Source organism: Pygocentrus nattereri, chromosome 25, assembly GCF_015220715.1.
Source record: "Pygocentrus nattereri isolate fPygNat1 chromosome 25, fPygNat1.pri, whole genome shotgun sequence".
Taxonomy (NCBI): domain Eukaryota; kingdom Metazoa; phylum Chordata; class Actinopteri; order Characiformes; family Serrasalmidae; genus Pygocentrus; species Pygocentrus nattereri.
Window position 1 is genome coordinate 25,653,407 of NC_051235.1, and position 21,278 is coordinate 25,674,684.

The following is a 21,278-nucleotide window of genomic DNA, read 5'->3' on the forward strand; positions in this document are numbered from 1 at the left end:
TAAAATTGTTCTATACAAATAAAGTCTGCTTTCTCACTGTGGACACGTTCACATGCTGTTGCACGATCTGAAGCAGGCAGATCGGACAAGACATGAACATACATGGGTCACACTTTATTTGGATGGTCCCCTATAGATGCTCTACAGATACCTTAATCACTAACAAGCTTCTTGGTGCTGTTCAGTTGATAATCAATAACAGCATGGTTAGGGTTAGGAGTAGGTGTAGGTTTAGCCTTGAGGTTAAGGTCAGGGTCATGCTTAGGGTTCGGACTAGATTTAATCAAATCTTTTATACCGAACTTGAAGTTCAGTTTCATTTAATATTCAGTTGAATGTCACTTATAAACAGACTGAGCATTTAAAAAGCATCTACAGTGGACCATCCAAATAAAGTGTTACCCGTACATGATTTAGTTTTGTAAAGAGGAATTCAAAATGACCGTTTAAGCCATTTGTTTAATCATGGTGTTTATTTCTCTATGAGTTTCACTCACTGTTGGGTGAAAACGGGCTTACAGTGTAGGACGCAATTACGCAGAAATCCAGATCATTTCTAATTGTTCTCAGAAATTTATAATAAAAGGGCCCATATCTTATATTTCTGAGCTCCATCTAGAAGTGTGTGCTATGTCCAAAAATATGTCATGGTGTAATTTAAATGTCTTAAGGTTATTGTTTATGGTTCTGATGGTGCATAGTATTTATCACTGCATTTTTAAATGAAACATTTTACAAACCAATTTTGCAGGTCAACACTGCCTTGTTATTCTAAGACGTCCCTTCACATTTTAATAAGATCCATTTTTAACAACCAAAGAAAAACTGAAATATTTTTATTGTGCAAAGTAGTAGAAACAGTAGCCCTGCAGGCCTGGCAAAAAAAAGCTAAAAATGCTTCTTATTTGCCAGCTTTTTGTTCATATTTTCTGTTCCACCTTAAATGGAGCATCTGTACAGGCACTTGAACATAATTGCTGCGCCAGTTAAGGTGGAATAGGAAATGTGAATAAGAAGCCAACTTTAGCTTCGCTGAACTCCAAGTCATTTGTCTCACACATGTTCCTCTGATCGTCAAGCACTACTGGAATTTGGAAAATGTTAGTCTTTGTCGTTATCAATACCAGTTGATTCAAGGCTCGTTCCATAGACAGGGCCAGAAGGCCGTCTGATGCAGCTGACAGAGTCAAGCAGCTGCTCAGCCAGGCCTCATTGGTCTGGTGTGCATGATAGGCTAAAGCTAACCCCAAAGACTGGTGATTACTTTATTTCCGCTGCCGTGAAGACAAAGAGGACTACATCAGATGTGGTGGACTAGACAGCAGGAGGTGATCAAGGATCTGCTGTGTTTTCATTTGAAAGGTGACAAACACCCTTGAATCAGCCAGGCAGTTACATGGGATAACGTCTGCATGCTTTGCAATGTTTATACTTTGTGTTGTCTGCGCTTGTTTGTGGTATACTGGTGTAATGGTTCTGATGAAACTCCTATCTATAAAGGAATTTTGACTTTAATACTGCCCACTACTAGGTCCTTTTGTGTATCAAAAACAGTAACCATTCATTTTTCATGAGCAACCTCACTTTATCCCAGGCTGATTTTTTGTTACTGTGCCTTTAAGGCCGATCTATGTAAACCTGTCTCTGACTGGTTGGCCTGCACTGTACTAGATTTAAAATGTCCAGGCAGATACATTTCTTACTTATGTAAATGCATTTGTTTTTTGTGACATCACAAAACACTGAATTCAAAAGAGGTCCTTTTCAGGCTTGGCTGTCATTAAAGGGCTGCATGGACTGAGGAGGGAATGTTTACATACCGCATCACACGGTTAATTAGAAAATAATTCAGAAAATGAAAAAGTTTGTTATATGGCCTGTTGAAATTGCATGTATTTGGTCTATTAACAAAACCTTCTGTATGAATAGGCATGTGACATTTGACCGAACACCGAGTTGAGGTAAAAACATGGGAAAAGGGCAGCGCACTATAGAGCCTACAGCCCCCGCATTGTTATCCACAGAACCCTATTCCCCATAGACTGCCAGTGAGACGAAGGTTCGGCAGCAAAGCCAGCTTTAAGCCTGCCTCACAGCACAACAGGAAATTACATAAAAATGGTCTTGCAATAGGAGCAACAGTGGGCAATGGTTTCACCAGACGCCAGAAAAGAGAGAGAAAACAGGCCTCTCAACACCGAAACTCCTTATTTGTAACATTAATAAATAGTTGTGCTTGGGAGTTGAATTCCTCTCTTATCAGACATCATCAGATGGTCTACTTCAGCTTGACTCTCTCGGGAGAATAATCTAGTCTGAAGCAGCTCAAATATTTTCAAATCTCACTGCAGCATTTTGTGTTTATAGCTTGTGAAACGCACAAACCCTTCAATACGACAGTAAATGGGCTCTCCTGCATCAGTAAAGCTAACTATGGCTCATTTTCTGACTCATGAAGCTCATCATGAAGACTTATGAGCCATTATTGCTCATATATAATGTCACCCGACGGTGTGTTATGTCTGCACAGCCTTTGGAAAATACGACACATTACCACATTATTTTTTCCCCCCTGTCTTGATGGTATGCACGAGGGTCTTGCCTTTTTTCCCTGAGCACAGCCCTAAGGCCTATGCTCCAGCCTTTGTAATACTCAAGATCCTCTGTAAAAACCATCACTGAATAAAACCACTGCGCAGCTAAGTCTGTGGTAAAGGCCTATATCTGAGTGATGAAAGAGAGTGGACCTCCCTTATTTCTAGACTGCATGAGTTCTGAGCGGATGTGCCTGCTGCTACACCCGTGCAAAAGTGTCCTCAATAAGGGAAAAATACCATAATGACATCATATTGCTATATTATATATAATACATAATATATATATATTAGTTGCTGTAAATTGCAAGGCAAATCACGTAATGTGGCTTCAAGGAAATTCCACTGCATTTCCAAAGCTTCAGCATAATTAAATCATTAAGATGTAAACAAAGTCATTCAGAGTGGTCTGAAGTGGAACGCTCTGTTCTAGAGAAACTTATCGTGTCAGAATTGTTTATAGTTGTGGTGATGGGAACCAGACGTCTGAAGAGTTTAATGCGTCTAAAAGCTGCCTCATAGAAAGATTAGTTTAAATGGTTATGAAGAGAGGTGCATGCAGGATGTTAAAGTCCAAGAAAGCATGAATTTTTTTGTTTTGTTTTACTTTTACCACTATTTTAATCACCATCAACACTGCCTATGAGGACATGTGCAGGTTCACCACTCGCTTTGGATAGTAAATAAAACTATTTTGTTGTACACATCTTGAATTCCCATTAAAAGGGCCAATTTTATGCAAAACAAATATCCATCCATTCATTCTACAGCAGTTTAACTCCCCATTTGCACTGAAGTCATAAGAAAGGTTTCAGCCCGCACTGCTTTTGGACTGAGGCACAATGCAGGGCAGTCAATCAGAGTGGAGACCATCTTACATACATACTTAAGGAATAATAACAAAAACAGTGTAATTCTTAGAGATAAAGACCGACAGGAAAATGGTCAAGCAAAAATGTTATGCTTTTGTACAAAAAAAAAAAAAAAAAAAGCTATAAACGGACCTCAAGTGGAAAAAAATAAGTAAAACAAAAAAGCAAAAACAAAAGAAACATGTAGGACACAGGCCCTTCAAAGACCGGCCAGCACTTTTTTGACCACATTTACCATCTGACTGCCTTTATTTATCCATTTGTGAAGATCAGGACTCTACTGCACACAATTAAACATCTCAGGCTCTTTTGTATATTCAATACTGCTCAGCAGTGTGAAAGTCAATATCACGATAACTTAAACTGTGCAGCCCTGTTAGCCTCCATATTTCAACATGTGCTACTACAAACGCAAGAATGATGCAACTTATGCTTCACTTCTCATTCCCATGCCTCTGTGCCTATACCCTCTCCTCTACTCCACACTTACTGCGGGCAAACCTGCAATCAACACGGGGCAAATGAGAGGTTTAGAGTAATACTCCGACGAGCAGCAGTGGGTGGCCTGATAGGAGAGACCACACACTGCATGCAGTGTTCACAAACTAGCCAACAAACTTCTCAACACACGTTTCACACTTCACTGGCAAATGATGTGCCAAAAAAGAAGCTATTGCATCAACGCTCGGAGTACATGACGACTGCAGAAAAGGAAGTCACACTACTGCACACTACACCGAAACAATCCACAGAGCTGATGTTACAATGAACAAAGAAAAGGGCCAAAGACAGAACACTTAGATGACCACGATGACACAGTGACCGAAATATCTACTGGTCAAGAGAGTACTGTTAAAAGAAAAGTTTATAAAATAAAAAAAATTTAAAAAAAGCATGGACAGATCTACTTATAGGGTTTATAATGAGGGTTTTCCTTATTTTACAGTGTAATTTTTATTTTTTTGAGTACATCAAATTTAAGAAATAACATGAATAATTCAGTGAGGAACAAAGTGTTCCATCAAAACAATCGGCACTTTTAGTCCCACCAAATACATTTATTTTTAAATTGAACCTTCTAGAAATAACCTATACATGGGCATCAATGTCACTGGCTTTATTTGCATTAAAAACTCATTTCAAGACTTAAGCACAAGTAGTTAGTATCAAATGTCCTTAATCCAATGAAAAAAGGATTTTCAGCTTGTTGTGTCCAAACCTTTGACTTGGACTGTGCACAGGTACTAAAGTACTTGGTTAACAATTCTAGGTGCCAGTTTACAAATACTAAAATCACTCTCTGGGTGTTCAGAAAGACAGAAAATAAATATTTCAGTGAAACTGATTTTATCCTTTTATTTGTCAAGTACTTTTTCACTTAAAACTGAATGTAAAGCTGTAAAGTTTTACATTTACATTGACAGCATTTAGCAGACGCTCTTATCCAGAGTGACTTACAAGAAGTGCTTTGTCTATCTAGAGAAAGTATCTTTGCTAGTTACCAATAGCTTAGAGAAAAAGACAGACCTGAGCTCAGATACTGCTAGAAACAAAAAGTCACTGTAGAAACAGAGAGAAAAAGGAACAGAGTTGAACACAGAACTCTGTGCCATTCAATGCAATACAATAAATTACAATACACAGTGCAATACAATAAAATATATATAAGTGCAGCTTATAATTCAGTGCTCATTTAAGCTCTGTGTAAAGAGATGAGTCTTCAGTCTACGCTTGAAGACAGCAAGAGACTCTGCTGTTCAGACAGCCAGTGGGAGTTCATTCCACCACCTGGGTGCCAGTACAGAGAACATTCTCCACGCTTGTCTTCCATGCGCCTTGAAGGATGGCGGGTCAAGCCGAGCTGTACTTGAAGCTCGAAGGGCTTTAAATAATCATTTAAATGTTAGGCATGTTGAGACGGATTTTAAAGGAGTTTTTAAACCATGTCACATGACTTTATACATAAATGCCTCACACACAGACTCAAAAAGAAGATCCAGTTCTATCCTGACGTCTCAAACGCAAAATCAACATTATACTGATGAAGATATGATGACAACTGTAGATTACTTACTTACATGCTTGGAAGACAAGCCCTACAAAGTTTTGACTGAGTTCTCTTTGAATACTCACTCAACTCACTAGCAATAGACTCATCCACTTGCGGGGGTCTAACGCACAATTGACGAAACAATTTTTCTCTGCACACAACATGCAATTACACAATTCCACCAGAGAGGTCTCCAAATCCCCAAATGAGCTTTAACAGGACTGTTTCGTATTTGGGAGTAAATATATTATGTAACATTTCTATATTACCACTTGGAAGCACTCCTCAGCATCCTGTGTTGTACTGGTTAGTTCTGCTAGCCTGTTAGCTCCTAGCCTCCTTTAGCACAAAAAACCTATTGATCTCCCCTTTTCGAATAATCAAACATTTTTTTTAAATGTGTTCCTCTGTGTATGACTGCAATAGTGCCGTCAGATAAAAGGTGAAGCTACAGCCCTGAATTAATGTTGGCTAAAGACCTTTCAAGTCCTTGTTTCTTTTCCCTTCCCTGTGGTTACCCGATTTTCCGTTCATTAAGCCTTCCCGATTGGTCGGAACGCACATTCCAGTTTTTGACTGGTACTAGGGGTGGGCAATATGTTATCATTGTCATGATAAATTACATCACTATGTTTTTCTGGGCATATTGTGGGTATTATCTGTACTTAAAGGAAACTGGCCAACTCCATATTTCCTTACAACGAGAGCATCATTCGGTACGTATCAGTGGACTAAGTGTGGTGCAATGTGTGAAGCGCTGAATAAAAATCATTGTATTCATACTTCATATAGTGACTTTAATTGTTCTGGTCCTGTTTTCTGCTCCGACTTATCAAAATCTAAAAACCCAAAATTTAAATATTATGGTACATATATTGTGAAAATGTCTCCAAATATCATGATAATATTTTTTGCCATATCGCCCATCCCTACCTGGTACTGTACACAGCCTGTGTGTAACATCACCTTACACATTATTTTCCAGTTTTATGTGCAACTATGTTAAAATTGAACCTATGAATAATAGTTAAGAGTATATTTAGATGTGTATTTCTACGGGATCAACACGCTGTGAAGCTTGTAAGATTAGTTTCCAACAGACTGTCTTTTCCAAGACACACACCTTTTGAGAATATGTGCCTCAAGTTTTGAGCCACAGTTGAAGTCATTCACACCAGCTGTCCCAAAATAGCACCAAGACTGAAAGTAAGAGGTGACACTAAATTTGCTCTGATGAAAACCGTAAAACCTATAAACATTCATGGCATGCAGGGAGCACAAGTCTATTAGGCTGACAGAGAAAGTAGAAGAAAAAAATAAAAGAGCGCCACTACATCACTTGGGGGGGGAAAGGGTGGTCACACTGAAGTCAGTGGTTTTGTCCTGAGCCCGCCCCCTCTCTGCCATGTTGATTTTCAATGTTCCTCTTATTGAAAATAATAAGCCTTATTTGACCTTCATATCTAAACAATACTCAAATATTACCTTCATGAAATGAGGACTGTGAATGGCCGTGCCAACAAAAGTGGCAATGCATGGAAATACAAAAGATAAAGTGGGAGAGATTTGCATTGCAGAGCTAACTGACACTACAGCACATCGAGGACACATGCAAGCACATACACAGGTACAAATACAGGCCAAAAACAAGACACTCCTACAGATTACCACATAGGCAAAGGATCAACAGACTCCTCCCTACTGCTGATGGCACTGATATGCAGCACATATCCTAATATATCACAGTAGCAGACAACATTTAAGTTTGCTTTAATTAAGTTACATGACTTGATCATGTTTCCTGAGTCCTGCTACTTTGGGCCTAAAGAATGTCTTACATTTCTGTCATAGCCCGTTTTGTGGTCTTAAAATGACAACAAACAGAGCCTTGCACAGTCTTGTGAATGTTACAGGGCCCCTCACTTGTTTAAAAGAAAAGTTTATACTATGTAAATGTTGCCAAATGAATATATAGTTCATCTACAGTCCATAGAGTCCATACAAGGAAACTAAGAGTGCACGTGATGTCATGAAAAACGAAGCATTTTACACATACATCCACCAAACTCCGTCTACAGCAGTTTAGCTTCACCCATTCACACTGAAGTTATAAGGAGTGTTTCAGCCCAGGCAGCTACTGGTATGATAAACAGCACAGGGCAGCCAATCAGAACAGAGGTCACTTACGTATATCAGTCTCAAAGGCCCATTAAGAAAAACAGCCGGTTTATTTCCAAAATATAAAGCGAGGCTGGAAATCATGACATAAAAATTAAGAATGAACTTTATAACTGGACCTCAGGGAAAAAAATAATGGGAAAAATGTAGGATTTGGGCTCTTTAAGCAGACAGAAAGCCAGAAAATGTATCTTCTTACTTTCCATGCACTTTGTTGTTCTTTCAAAATAAAAGATCTGCAGATGACATGCACTGCAATTAATGAAGCTTCTGCTCTCCATCAATACTGCTTAAATTAAGAATCAGTACTGTTGTGCGACCAGTACCGGTATACATTAGGTGTGGAGCAGTGCTGGGTAATGTGTAATCACGACTGCCAACAAGCCTAAAGTGTAAATTCAGACACACACACTCGTAAGAGTCCCTGCAGGTAAATTCTCTTCATACTAGCATGCAGAGCACTTTGCACGATCACATACCCTGTGCATTCCAGAGCCAAGCCTGAGTAGGAATGCCTACTGTCTTTAAAACTCCAGCTGAGTCACCTTCTCTCACACTTGGCACAGCAGTGCAGTCATGCAGTGTGAAGCATTGAGTTTTAATGTTTGAGTTATTGCTGGCGCAAAATAAAGATGATATTATGCAGAGATCCACCAACATTAAAAGTGTGAATAATCAAATGATATATAATTCCCCCCCAAACGTAGTTAATCGTTTTCAACCCGTTTTTTTCCAGTGTCCTATTTTACTGTGAATCTAGTCATTTGGAAAAGATGTGACTTGTCTGTAGTTTAGTTCTTAAGTTTTGTTTAAAGCTTTAAGCTTAGAGACTAAAGTAGCTAATACGTAATCAAGGTAGGGCACTCAATACTACAACAACACTAATGAAGCAATCTTGACACACTAAGCATCTTATGTCAGCAAACAAACTCTAAACGATTCGTTACGATCAAATATATAAAAGCAACTCTAAAACTAGCTTCTATGTTTTAACTCCAAAACAGAATCCCACCAATATTTTTACATTTCTGCATAATTATTTCATTAAGCTGTTCAGAAAGTCATTCAGAGTGGTTTGGAGCGAGATGCTCCGTTCTAGAGATACTTGCTTGCACCTGAATTGCTCACAGTGGTGGTGATAGGAACCAGATGTCTGAAGAGTTTAGAGTTTTGAAAGCTGTTAGATGAAATGGTTATAAAATGTGCTGCAGGATGCTGGATGCTGTTTTATGATCGGTACGAAATTAGATTTTGCCTTAAGACATTATCAATTTAATGAAATACACTATATTATTTAAAAAAAATTTTTTTAATTTACAACTATTTTGCCATTATCAACATTGCATACAAAAGCTCAAAAAGCTCACTGGTCATTTTGGATAGCAAATAAATCAGCTATATTTGCAGCGTGACCCCTGGATCCCTTCAACACCACTGTAAAGAAGCATAATTCACAATGAATTCCATAGAAATGTTGAAAAAATTGGTGGGGCTCCTCCTTAAAAAAATGAAAACGTAAAAATGAACATGATCACTGCATCCTTATATCATTAAATATAAAACGCTATTCAATCAAAATAAAAATGAGCAATTTTTTGAGACTAATCTGATCGTACACCAAGCCTTGGCAACATTAATAAGTCTTTCACTGTGTCATTCTGTTACTCACTCTCTACCTCAAACACAGACTAACTAACAGAAGAGACGTACACCGGAACCAGTCTCCATGACAACCAACCGTTTCTATGGCTACAGTCTGAGATACTGAAAATCAACAGAGACCAAGACACTTCCTCTTGCACTTACAGAGTGTGTACGTGTGTGCATGCGCGTGTATGTGTGTGTGTATGTGTAACGGGTGTGTGAGGGATGAGTGCTGACACACTAAAGTCTTTCCACACCAGGCCACTGCAGCTGTCTGAAGGTTCCACATTCTCCAGAAGATTGGGAAAAATACACATTGCACAATACCAAGGGGAGTTAGTGCTCTGCAGCGTCAACGAAGTCCTGACTCACACAAACACTGACACTCTAGGCCCTGCTGCCATGGACTAAAGCCACATCAGCGTATTCATTATATAGAGCAATCTGTAATGTACTGCAGTTATCCACCCCGTCTGAGTGAAGCTTTCCCTGCTTCGACATTCTGCTCGACCAAACCACAACTGGCCACAATCAAGATCAGTTGCTGAAGCTAAAACTGGCAGGAACGCACTGCTATGGGAATTGTGGGGGTGAACCTAATATCCAAATACTTTTCTGAGTGCACAAACTGCTGATGCCAATGCAGTTATAACATGTAGAAAACCTGGGCCTACTCTACTTGGATTAGTATTTTGAAGCTAATTTAACATTATTTGACCAGGGGGAGCCCAAACTTTTATATATGTGTATCTAAAATGACTGAGAGGACACTAGTTGCCTTAGAACATTTAGCACCACAGACAAGACAGCATCATTTGATAAATAATGCCCAGTGTATGCATTAAATGGACATAATATCCTTTACGTGTCAACCATTTAGCATGACTACTTGCACACATCCTGCTCCTCTTTTACCATATGCTGCTATCAAGTGCAGGTCAGGTGGTCTCTTTTTCTGAAGAGGAACTCATTCATCAGACACACGTTCTTGTGGTGTATGTGGCAGGTAAACAAAGGGTTTGTGAAACCCTTCTTGCTGTAGTTTATTATCTAGCTGGTATTTTTGGCCTTTGGCATTTTTCTTAACTTAAACTTAGCAGAAATAAAATGTTTGTTAATTGTATGCGTTTAAGATTTACTTTATCATAACCGTTCACTATAACTGTACAACGATCACACTGCTTTGTTCTTCATGAGGAATATAGCAGTTACGTCACTACTGAGTCAATTCAGGCTGCAAAAAATTAATCTTCATCATCCGACTCTGAGGATATTTATGTGGTGGTTTCTACGGGAGAACTTGTTTTTCCTCTAAAACTGAGACCACCTGTAAGCAGAATAATAGTTATGCATCTATTCCAGCCAATCAAGGACTTCTGAAGAGCTCAGCAGGTGTGACAGACTGTGGTTGGAGTTAGACACAGGAGGAGTTAGGTACAGATCCAGGACCAGGATTGGTGACCACTGCGCTAAACAATGCACCGTTTCACATCCAAGCACTCTGTTCACCTCAAACATAGAATCAGGCAGAAATTTAGAAAAAGGCATTGTAGACTTCACAGGAAGGTAGACCTCGAAGACCATGGCTGGTGACCACAAGACCTAATATTTAATGCATATTATGGGGGCATATATGGAAAAAATATATCAAAACACTTAGGACATTTTCACGATATGCATCACAGTATTTTGAAACACGCACAGTGCACTAGTACGGTCACGTTTTAAAATTGAACATGTCTAATTAAACTCTCCATGACATGCTCACAAAAGCACATAGCTTAACACACTAACATTTCTCATGATATTCTTAAAGTATATCCACCTCTAGGGGCATGAAACCCAAAAATGAGCTTTTGTCTATACTCTGGGATCTGGCTGCTGTTCTAAATGCTCAAGATGACACCCACACCCTGCCATCCATGCTGGATCTGCGTGTACTGCGCATATTATATGTATAAACCCAGATTATCCACAAAGTCTATTTTTATCCATTATGCAGGCAAGCAGTAAACTATGGTGGCTGGCATGTTATGGAAACAGTAGACATCATTGCCCATGTTGGGAAACCAGCTCCGTCTTTACAGACTGAAAGCAATTCATCTTACTAACTGTTCCTACACCAGCACTGCTGCCTCGGTCAGAACGGCTCTGGCTTTACTGTAGTTGGAATGATCTGACCCGCCATATAAAGGTTTTGGCCTACCGTTTAGCCTCCTCCAGGTGGCACAGGTACTCGTATGCCATGTTCTGCTGCCGCCGCTCGTCCATCTCCTCGGCTGTGAGCCGCTCCACTCCATCCAGAACGGCTGCAGGACAGAGTAAGACGGTTAGGGGTGGCCTATATGATGATATGGTAGCATTTTTCATCATTCACAATATGCATTTCTATCATGATTATTGTCAGTACTTCTATAACGCTGGACAACAGCAAACATTATAATAAAGGTGCAAACAACAAACAGCGTATAGTAACTGTATAAACTGCAAAACGTAGCTAGAAAGTAGCTAAAAGTGGCACTGATGCCAGGTATCAGTCTTAGGCCAAATGGGATATCAGAGGGGAAAATAATGAATGTGGTCCAATCCCATAACAAATCTGTACTGAAACTGTATAACAGCCCACTTTTAGAAGCTCATCTTAAGTGCCGTGCAGTCCTTCCCACACATAGGCTGTACTTGGATGACCCCCTCAAGTATACTGACAGCCACCCAAGCATATTTTTTCCCCATTTGAATAATCTATCCCCTATTTTTACCCCTATTTGAACAAATGTTACATTGTTTCGTATAAAGACGATACACATTCAAAACTTAGAAGATAATACACAACTTATTTCAAACCATACATTCTGGATACATGCATACTGTATGTCAAAATACAATTTACACCCGCCAGCCCACCCCACGCTCTCTCAGTTCCCCCTAGGGTTATTTCAGACCTGTGGGAGACGTCGAGGTGCTTCATTTAAAAACAGCTAATTTTAAAGGTCAGTAATTTACAAAGAAATGTCAGACTGGTATTGAAACTGACAAAGGTTTCAAAAGCGATTGGTTCCATAACGGCTGACTGTACCATCACCCTTTTTAATTAACTAACGCTTTGTTTACCTGTGTTAGGTTGTGTTAAGATGCAACATACCTGTAGTTAGGTCTTTTTTCCCCAAATGTGGCGTTACAGTTGCTCTGGTGCATCATTTATATTCCTATTTGCTTGCTAAACTAAATACCATGATACATATAAATGTAGTGTGAACACGTCAAGTATGGTGACATTGTTTTTAACATATCGCACACCATGTGCTCAGACTAGGCCAACTGTTACATGATCAGCTGAAAGCAATTATTTAAGCTGGTCAAAATCAAGCTCAACCGCTCACAGCCTTCACAATCATATGACTACATTACAACGAACAGAATATGATTGTGTCTTCAGACATTGTAAGTAAAAGAAAGCAGAAAGCATATTTACTGAGATACACCACGGACACCATGGACCCCATTCGAGGGCTACGGCAGGTAATGTTGGTTTATTTGAGCCTGAGCTGTTTCTGTCAGTATCTGGGAGCTACTAAGTAGGAAGTGAGATAGATAATCAGTGTCTGCACGCCTTAGGCTTGTACTTTAAATTGAATAATTAATCAAAATTATTTCCATGGCAGTTAATGGTCAGTGAAGGTCATGATCGTGACAGGCTTAGGTCACACAGTCAAAATGCGAACACTCACAGGCCACCACAGCAACAAACCAGCATAAACAGATATAGCTATGACCGAACCTCTCTGAAGCACTTTGATGAGGACATGGCTGTTAGGAAAGCAGCCCGCACAACAATGGCGATGTATTGGTTGCTATAATAAACAGATTAAAACGCCATACGCTTCATTCTTTCAACTGCTGTGCCATAAACTAATTTAATTACTGCAGCGTATATTCAGGCTGCTCTGGGATCTGATGCACTACGCATTACGTAACTTGGCTGCAGCGCCTGTCTTTTAGCTTCCTCGAGCTCTATGGTTCCACATGCTGAAATGATTTAGGGGCCTAAAGTCTTGTGGAAAGCCAACGACAATCTATTCAACTCCGTGCTCCTAGTATTCCAGCCTATGAATAAGACACATTTCACTCGAATATCCGATGAAACTTGGCAGAAACCCGCGCATTTTTATTTGAGGCTCTTTGTAGTGGGTGGAGATGGTGGTACAGAAGATAAAATGGAATATAGAAGTATTTTTTTTTATGGTGGATGTTTTGTGCAAATATCCAAACAACAGAAACAACCGCTTTTTTTTTTCTAGCCATTTTGGTGTTATGCAAAACATTTGAAGAACCACTTTCACACCAACATATAGTAGAAGTACTTTACATATAAAATTCAGCAGAAAGTTGATGTGAAAATATTTTAGTCAAAGTAACTTTGGATCATTTCTGCTTGTCTATTCCTCACAAGATTTTGTTAAGGACAGCCGATATACGTACAAGTTGTCAAAAAAAGGGCAAAACTGGAGATACAAGGTTTTGTCCTGACAGCATCATTATCCTACGGGAAGGAGATTAACTTGCAAAGACTTTGTCATGGGACAAAACTACACAAACTGGAGGGGGAGCTTTTTATTCACTTATGAGAGCGCTCTAAAGGGAGACAAAGAAAACATGATTCATAGGATCCAGATACAGACAGACAGAGAGACAGACAGAGAGAGAGAGAGAGACACAGACAGACAGACAGACAGAGAGAGAGAGAGAGAGAGAGAGAGAGAGAGAGAGAGAGAGAGAGAGAGAGAGAGAGACAGAGAGAGACAGAGACAGAGAGACAGAGAGGTGTGTCCCTTCAACCATCCACTAGCACTGTAGCAAAGGCCGGAAACACTGCACTCTTCCCGCCAGCGCAGCAGCTCAACTACTCAAAAAAAGTGAAGAAAGAGAAAATAAACACAATCATGGCCCAAAACACTTCTCTCGTTTTCTTCCAGAAAAGAGCCTGAGTGACCTCCCCTGTGACCTCACAGGTGCTAAATAGATTAGCACTGTTGCTACAGACGAGCTCTTCCTACCAGACCAAAGTTAAAGGACTGGTTCAGTGAAAAATCAAACTTCAGTTTCCCCGCTCACCTTAACTGGACTCAACTGGCCAAGGCACGGCCTGTGAAACCTGCCTCTTCAGCTCTGCCCTGGAGCCACAGACTACCTCAACAGAAGTCTGACTCACCTACAATATAGTTTTTGTACCTTTACTGCAAAACAATAAGCGCAAATGTGTTTTTTTTTTTTTTTGTTGTTGTTTTTTCACTGAAGCAGTGAAACCAGTGCTTTACCACTGCTTTAAAAAGCCCAGCAATCAGGGATGTGATCAGCCAGGACAGGCACGGCCTGCCATCCCAAAGCTGGGCTCCATTTTGGGTCAGATTTATGAATTAAACAAGGCAACGTGCAGTTTTTACTGTTTCCAGACCAAACCACGCCTAACCTTTAAGCCTGAGGAGGTTCAAGTAAAGGGTTAGTGGTGACGAAGTGTCACCCTGTGTCAGAAAGCGGGTCGTTTTAGTTAAAGCCTGCTGTGGAGGGGAGAAGAGGCAGATGCTGGCGTGGTCTGAGAAAGAGCACCGAGGCGCTCAGACACTTCAAACGCGGAAGTCCTTCAGCCCTCAGACTCAGTGCAGCAGCAGCAGCTAAAGTTACAAAAACAGCACCAGGGGTGCAAAAACGGAAAGAAACCGAAAGCCTGAGCGCTACATTAGGGAGGCTCTGACGCCTGGAGGAGCTTCCCGAGCTCAGCCAAAGCCCTGAGAGGAGACAGCCAGTCACCCCTCCACAGACAGCAGCGATACTCACAGCCATATCGTGGGCGCAGCGCGTCATTTTCATCCGAGGTTGACATGTTTTACAAAGTTGCCCAGTCAGTGCTCCTCTCTCTCTCTCTCTCTCTCTCTCTCTCTCTCGCTCTCTCTCTCTCGGGCGTTTCTCCTCCGTGTAGGTGCGTTCACTTCTCTATCTCCCTCTCCTCGGACGGGCGGAGGCGCCTCTCTGGCCGCCTTAGTTCCTCACTGCACTGCTCGGTCTCCTCCGAAACTTTCTGGGTGTTTTTTCTCTCTCTCTCTTTTTTTTTTCTTCAAAGCTCACAGCTCTTGGGTGTGTTCCTGCCCCAATCCTAAAGTATGCGCCAGGAAAGAGGCTGAGCTGAGAAGCGCTGCAGCGCCCCCTGCTGGGCACTCGGATGAGGAACACCCTGAGAGAGAAGGACGATAGAGGGAAGCATCCTTCCCTAGAGGGAAGATACATGGGGAGAAGTACAGAGAACGACGCTACTTAAAGGAGAACTCCGCCGATTTTTCAGAATTCCTGCATTAAATAAATAATTAGGCAGTAAACAAAGGCTCAGTCCTGTTTTTACTTCAACAGCTAAGCCCTTGTCACTCGAGTGTCACTTTGGGAACTGGGTTACAAGGGGTGGTGGTTGGAATCGTCCCTTGCGTAATGGGACCCTCAAATAGAGAAAGACATTACTTCATTAACAGCTACTGGCGCTGCTCTGTAGGCCACCCTGCCAGCCTACAGTGACAGCAGAGGAGGGGAAAGTTCAGAGCTCCTCACTGCTGGGCTTTCGTTAATCATACGCCTTCAAACTGTGTGTGTTGTTTTGGGGGTGATATGAAGCCAAAGTCAGCTACTCGACATCAAATTCTCCCGTTCCACCTTAAATGCAGCAGCAGCTCTGACGCCTGAAGCACCAGAATGCCACTGCTGCACCATTTAAGGTGGAAGAGGAAATACCAAGACATCAGCACTAATGATGCTTGTTATGAAGAAAAGGACCATAATACATTGAAACGACATTAAACTAAGGTAACTCATCGCTTGTCGTCGTTTTTTTAAACTGAGAAAACGGTCAAATTTGTTTCTTCGGTTGCTCGCGCAGCCATTATGCCAGTTTTTTAGGGTTTTTTTTGGTCATAACGCTTCGTTTGGAGTGTGTCTCTTCGAAACCTCCGTTGGGAGGGCCACATAGCCCCAACACTCCGCTCTGCCCCTCTACCTCAACCAAAATCGGGACGTCCTACCCCCTGGGCATGAACACAGAAAATGGAGGGGTAGGGCTAAGTGGTAGGGGCGAGGGGTGAAATGGGATTGGACCAAAGTCAATCAGAGTGGTCTGACAGGAAACGCTCCATTATAGAGAATTAATGGAGAGTCAGTCGTTCACAGTGGTCGTGATGGGAACCAGACGTCTGAATCGTTTAATCCCTCCAAAAGCAGTTTCACGGAGAGTTATTACACAATTGGAATGGTTATGAATACGCTGCATCATTACTGAGACCTCGTTTTATGACGGCTTTGTGACCGTTTTGGCCGGAAATGTACTTTTTAAAATCCGTCCACAGTGGTCGTTCACAGCTGAGGTACATGCAGGGCATCTTAAGGCAAAGTAGACCCCAAAGAAAACTAGATTTATCACTGTCACTATTTATCAGTATTTATCAACACTGCATGTAAAAACTGTGTGTAGGTTCATTGGTCGTTTTGGATAGTATATATACTATATTTGTGCTGTAGACCCCTGGATCCTACCACCACTATAAAGAAATTAGAGCTGGTAAGTTGCACCAATGCATCATTTCATATCATTTCACATTCCATTAGTTGGAACAGAAAAAATGCCCCAGTAGTGCCGCATTTCCACAATACTATCAAAAACGATTAATGCAGTGATTTTCATTGTGGTTTACATACAGTGCTGCACTAAATCCAGTTAAACAAGACAATATCCACAGCATGCTCAGAAGAAGATATTATGATGTAATTCATCACAATAACCATGAACATTGTGATATTGCCCACCCCTGCACTGAAGAGGATGCTAAGGACGGATAAAAAAAGATAGATACTGAAAATGAAAATACAGAAATAAAAAAATGAAGGAAGATTTTTAAGAATGTAAAAGTTCCATTACAAAACATCGCAGAGCACTTTCAAGAATTTTCTTTTGTGATCTACATTGTTGGGAAAGAGCTTTGCACATACAGAAAATATTAGTGCCATACTGTCATTAATACCACCTTAATTAGTGAAATAAAATGTGTTTTCCATTATATGTCAGCTTCAGTTTTATATGGAGACAAAGTATTTTTGCAATTAAAATCAGTTTGTGACATAATTTGAAAATACCTGTCGGCCTTTACATCCATCCATCCATCCATCCATTTTCTAAGCATTGTGTGTAAATTTCATGATGAATGGACTAAAAGAAAGAACCCAAAATTACATCTGGTGATTTATACACACACACACACACACACACACACACATATATATATGAATATATATATATATATATATATATATATATATATATATATATATATATATATATATATATTAATATATATATATATATATATATATATATATATATATGTGTGTGTGTGTGTGTGTGTGTGTGTGTGTGTGTGTATGTATGTATATTAGTTGAACTTACAGATGACCTTCTCTGCCGCTGTGCAGTATTTCTTTCTTATCCAGTTAACTTTAAGCTTAGTTTGATCTAACTCTGGTGACCATGGTGTCATTATAACCATTATAAATGCTTCACTTTCTACATATTTAGGTAGAAGTTCCACCTGCTTTGACCTCAACTCCACTACTTCTTGTTGTCCAACTGTAAGCCAAAAGAAATGCTACACCATCACCACAACATATAGGCCTTTATCTTAAAGCTTATCTTTTTTCTCTTTTTGGGATCCAATAGAACACATTTTTGTAGGGTTAGGTGTGTTTAACCAGTTCGTTTTTTCCACTTGCAGGCAGACCATAACCCAGAAGTTGTGAGGGGGTCTCCTGCCGGCCACTGGGCCCTAAGCAGCTGCTTGTGTTGCTTTTTAGGTAGAGCTGGTGCTGTAAGTCCAGTATTAATACATATAAGTCACTCTACAGATCGGGACCATGAGAAAAGGATGAAGTCATTGTGGTCTCTTGCTGTTTTTCAGGCTGGATAGGCTTTCTTTGCTAAAGCCAAATGCTTAGCTTAACTTCCTGTGGCTAACCGTTTAATAGTGAAACAAAAAGCACTGAAGCATTTCAGAAACACACACATCTCAGTTCCTTAATACTGATAGGGTCATATCAGTGTTTGTGTTCTCGTCTCTCGTACCTGAGTGCATTTATGACTGAACACATTTCAGCAGGACTCTTGACCGCACTGTGCTTAGCAATGCTGCAATCTGAGGTATTATTATGACTTCAGGTTTTGAGAAGATTGTACCCTTAAAGGAAAACTTCAGCATTTTTCAGCATCATCTCAATACCCTAGACATTTGTACATGTTTCCATTTACGGTTCCATGGTGTAATGGTTAGCACTCTGGACTGAAGCCAGCGATCTGAGTTCAAATCTGAGTGGGACCTTATTGTCCAGGGGCAGTCATGGGCTGGAGGTTAGGGTCATCTGGTCACCTTGTAATCAGAAGGTCGCTGGTTCGTTCCCCTGAGCCAAACATATGTGACTGAAGTGCCTTTGAGCAAGGCACCTAACCCCCAACCGCTCCCCGGGTGCTGTGGATAGGGCTGTCCACTGCACCGCATCGCACACTAGTCTGTATTTCACTGCACAAATGGGTCAAAATGCGGAGGTGAAGTTCTCCTGTTGAGGAACTAATACGGGTCTCTTAATCTTACAAAACAACAGGAAAGCTGTTGACTCGAGCACATTTATAACAGATGAGGTAGCTGCCTCTTCTGTGGAGTTTTGCAGCCATTTAAAAACTGAATCAGACCACAGTAACATAGTATTTTAGGTCAAATTGTATAGATGAAAAATCAACTGGAGTCACACAGATTGATCTTGTGACTATTTACATACAAATTGACTTCTATATAATCAGATGCATTTCATTTATTTACATATTATTGTAGTGTTCTGAAGTGTATAAAAGTATCTGGTAAAATGTAATGATTCCTTAAATATTAACAGCACAATAAGCACACAGCATACAGGACTTTGCACTATGAGTGACAGAGATCTACACAAAACTATAACTGTATAAGTTAAAGGTTATCTCCAGGGGTAACTGGAGATGTTTGCCGTTGAATAGCCCTGCATAGAAAAGCAGTCTGCCTATTACAGTCCACGATGCAGAGCTGGAGGGCGGGGGCTTCACTCTTTATAAAGCGAGCTTTGGGCTGGAGTGAGACTGTTTGAGTGGGTTTGTTGACCTCCCACCCCTCAGAGTGTGTGTGTAATAGCTGAGTGTGAGCAGTGCGTCTCAGGACCATGGAAAGCTCAGGGCTTCTCTCTGCACTCCTCTTCATCGCTCTGTTCACCTTCATCTGCAACGGGCAGCCTTCACCTGAGATATCTGAAGAGGACGGCAGGAACGCCGAGGTGACCCCTGAGAAAGAACTGGTAAGTAAAGATGATTTCCTTACTGGAGCATAAAAAAATTACAAATAAAAATATCATTTCAATATTTAGCATCAAAATATGATGATTTGACATTAAATATTTACAAAATTTACAGATGATCTAGTATAAAAACATGACTTGAATATGGAATATTCATAATTGGAATTAATTTGTATTCATGGATTGTAATGAAGAAGTTGTATGACAGACAGACAGACAGACAGACAGACAGACAGACATCAGATAGATAGATAGATAGATAGATAGATAGATAGATAGATAGATAGATAGATAGATAGATAGATAGATAGATAGATTCACCTAAGTAACAATGTATTGTATGTATTCCAGATTGAAGCAATGGAGGAACTTCTGGGGAGATTTCAGGACAAACTACCATCAACAGAGAAACGAGCCATTCCCAGGGCAAGTACTGCTTACTGCTTCTTCTTCTTCTTCCTCTTCCTCTTCTTCTTCATCATCATTTTCTCCTTTTACATTTTCTTTATATCCTCCTGATCAATCTTATGTCCTTTTTCATCTTCATCTTCTTTTTCCTCATCTTCTTTTATTCATTGTGTTCTTCTCCATCTTCTCCATGTCTATAAATGCACAGTAATACTCCAGTCCAAACAGACCTTCTCAAAATGTCCTCTATTACAAAGAGCTGAACATTTTGACTTAATTGTGAAATCTTATGAAACCTTGTCTTGTTTAGTGCTTGGTTGGGTCTCGCTGTGCGATGAGGCTGGGTCCGCGCTTTGGTCCACTGTGCGAATGCAGCCGAGGAACCTACTGCAACTCGATCCTGCTCAAGTGCATCTGAAGCTCCAGCAGAGTCTCTGAGCTCCATCACTGCCTGAACTTCACCACAGCTCGCTTCGACATACGAGATACATTTAGGGGAATATTCTAGCAGGAAATGTGTTCTTCTCAGAATAAAGCGTTTGGAGATTTTTTGCCTTATTTAGCTATTTAGCATGAGTTTTCTTTTTTTTGTTTGTTTTTTTTAGGGCTTATGCGATTGGTGGTTTGGTTTCTCAGTACTTTCTTGTAAGTAGAACTGTAAACCATTTGTGTGGTTACCAACCCATGAAATTACTAATTTAGAAGTGTTCATGGACTACATTAACGATAGAATTAATAAAGCACTGAAGCAATTTAGCTGCATCACTCCATCATAATGCATTCAAGCTCCAGTCACTCACTGCAGTTTCCGAGTTTTTCAGAGGGAGCAATGGAAATGTCTAGCAATCTTCTAGTGGTTTCCGCTGTTTTACAGGTTGTTGTTTGAAAGCTTCGGTTGTCGCAGCACAGCAGCTTGACAGCTGGAGCACTTCTGAATAGGAAAAATGGATGGCATGTAACACTGAAGTAATTACACAATATAGAATAATCTTTTTACAATAAACACCTGTTTTCATTTACTCCGCATTTGAAGTGTCCTTATCATTATTTAATGGCCTTTGCTTTGTTTTCTGTTGATCTCCCTACAGTGCTTTTCTGTGCAGTCCAATTTGAACGGCTCTTTAGTTTAGAGAGACG

The 21,278-nt window shown here is 40.4% G+C and overlaps 2 protein-coding genes across 2 annotated transcripts in view; one reads left to right on the forward strand and one right to left on the reverse strand.

The window, feature by feature from the left end:
* The window catches only part of iqgap1 (IQ motif containing GTPase activating protein 1), a 61,436-nt gene extending 45,954 nt beyond the window's left edge, over window positions 1-15,482 (reverse strand). Inside the window, exons 1-2 of the mRNA XM_017711619.2 lie at window positions 15,171-15,482; window positions 11,545-11,647 (exon numbers count right to left, since the gene is read on the reverse strand). Of these exons, the coding sequence (XP_017567108.1) occupies window positions 11,545-11,647; window positions 15,171-15,216 (149 nt within the window). The 5' untranslated portion in view covers window positions 15,217-15,482. The remainder of the gene's footprint in view (window positions 1-11,544; window positions 11,648-15,170) is intronic.
* A 4,053-nt stretch (window positions 15,483-19,535) lies between these two features.
* On the forward strand, window positions 19,536-21,167 carry cartl (cocaine- and amphetamine-regulated transcript-like). Its single transcript, XM_017711594.2, has 3 exons — window positions 19,536-19,733; window positions 20,085-20,159; window positions 20,452-21,167. The coding sequence occupies exons 1-3, from the start codon at window positions 19,602-19,604 to the stop codon at window positions 20,557-20,559; spliced, it is 315 nt and encodes a 104-aa protein (XP_017567083.1). The 5' UTR covers window positions 19,536-19,601; the 3' UTR covers window positions 20,560-21,167.
* Window positions 21,168-21,278: the final 111 nt, after the last annotated feature.

Excerpts from the sequence above, each read along its gene's own strand:
- cartl (XM_017711594.2), top strand. The coding sequence starts at position 19,602 with ATGGAAAGCTCAGGGCTTCTCTCTGCACTCCTCTTCATCGCTCTGTTC. Across the intron at positions 19,734-20,084 it reads TGACCCCTGAGAAAGAACTG|ATTGAAGCAATGGAGGAACT; the intron begins GTAAGTAAAGAT and ends TATGTATTCCAG. Across the intron at positions 20,160-20,451 it reads AGAAACGAGCCATTCCCAGG|TGCTTGGTTGGGTCTCGCTG; the intron begins GCAAGTACTGCT and ends TGTCTTGTTTAG.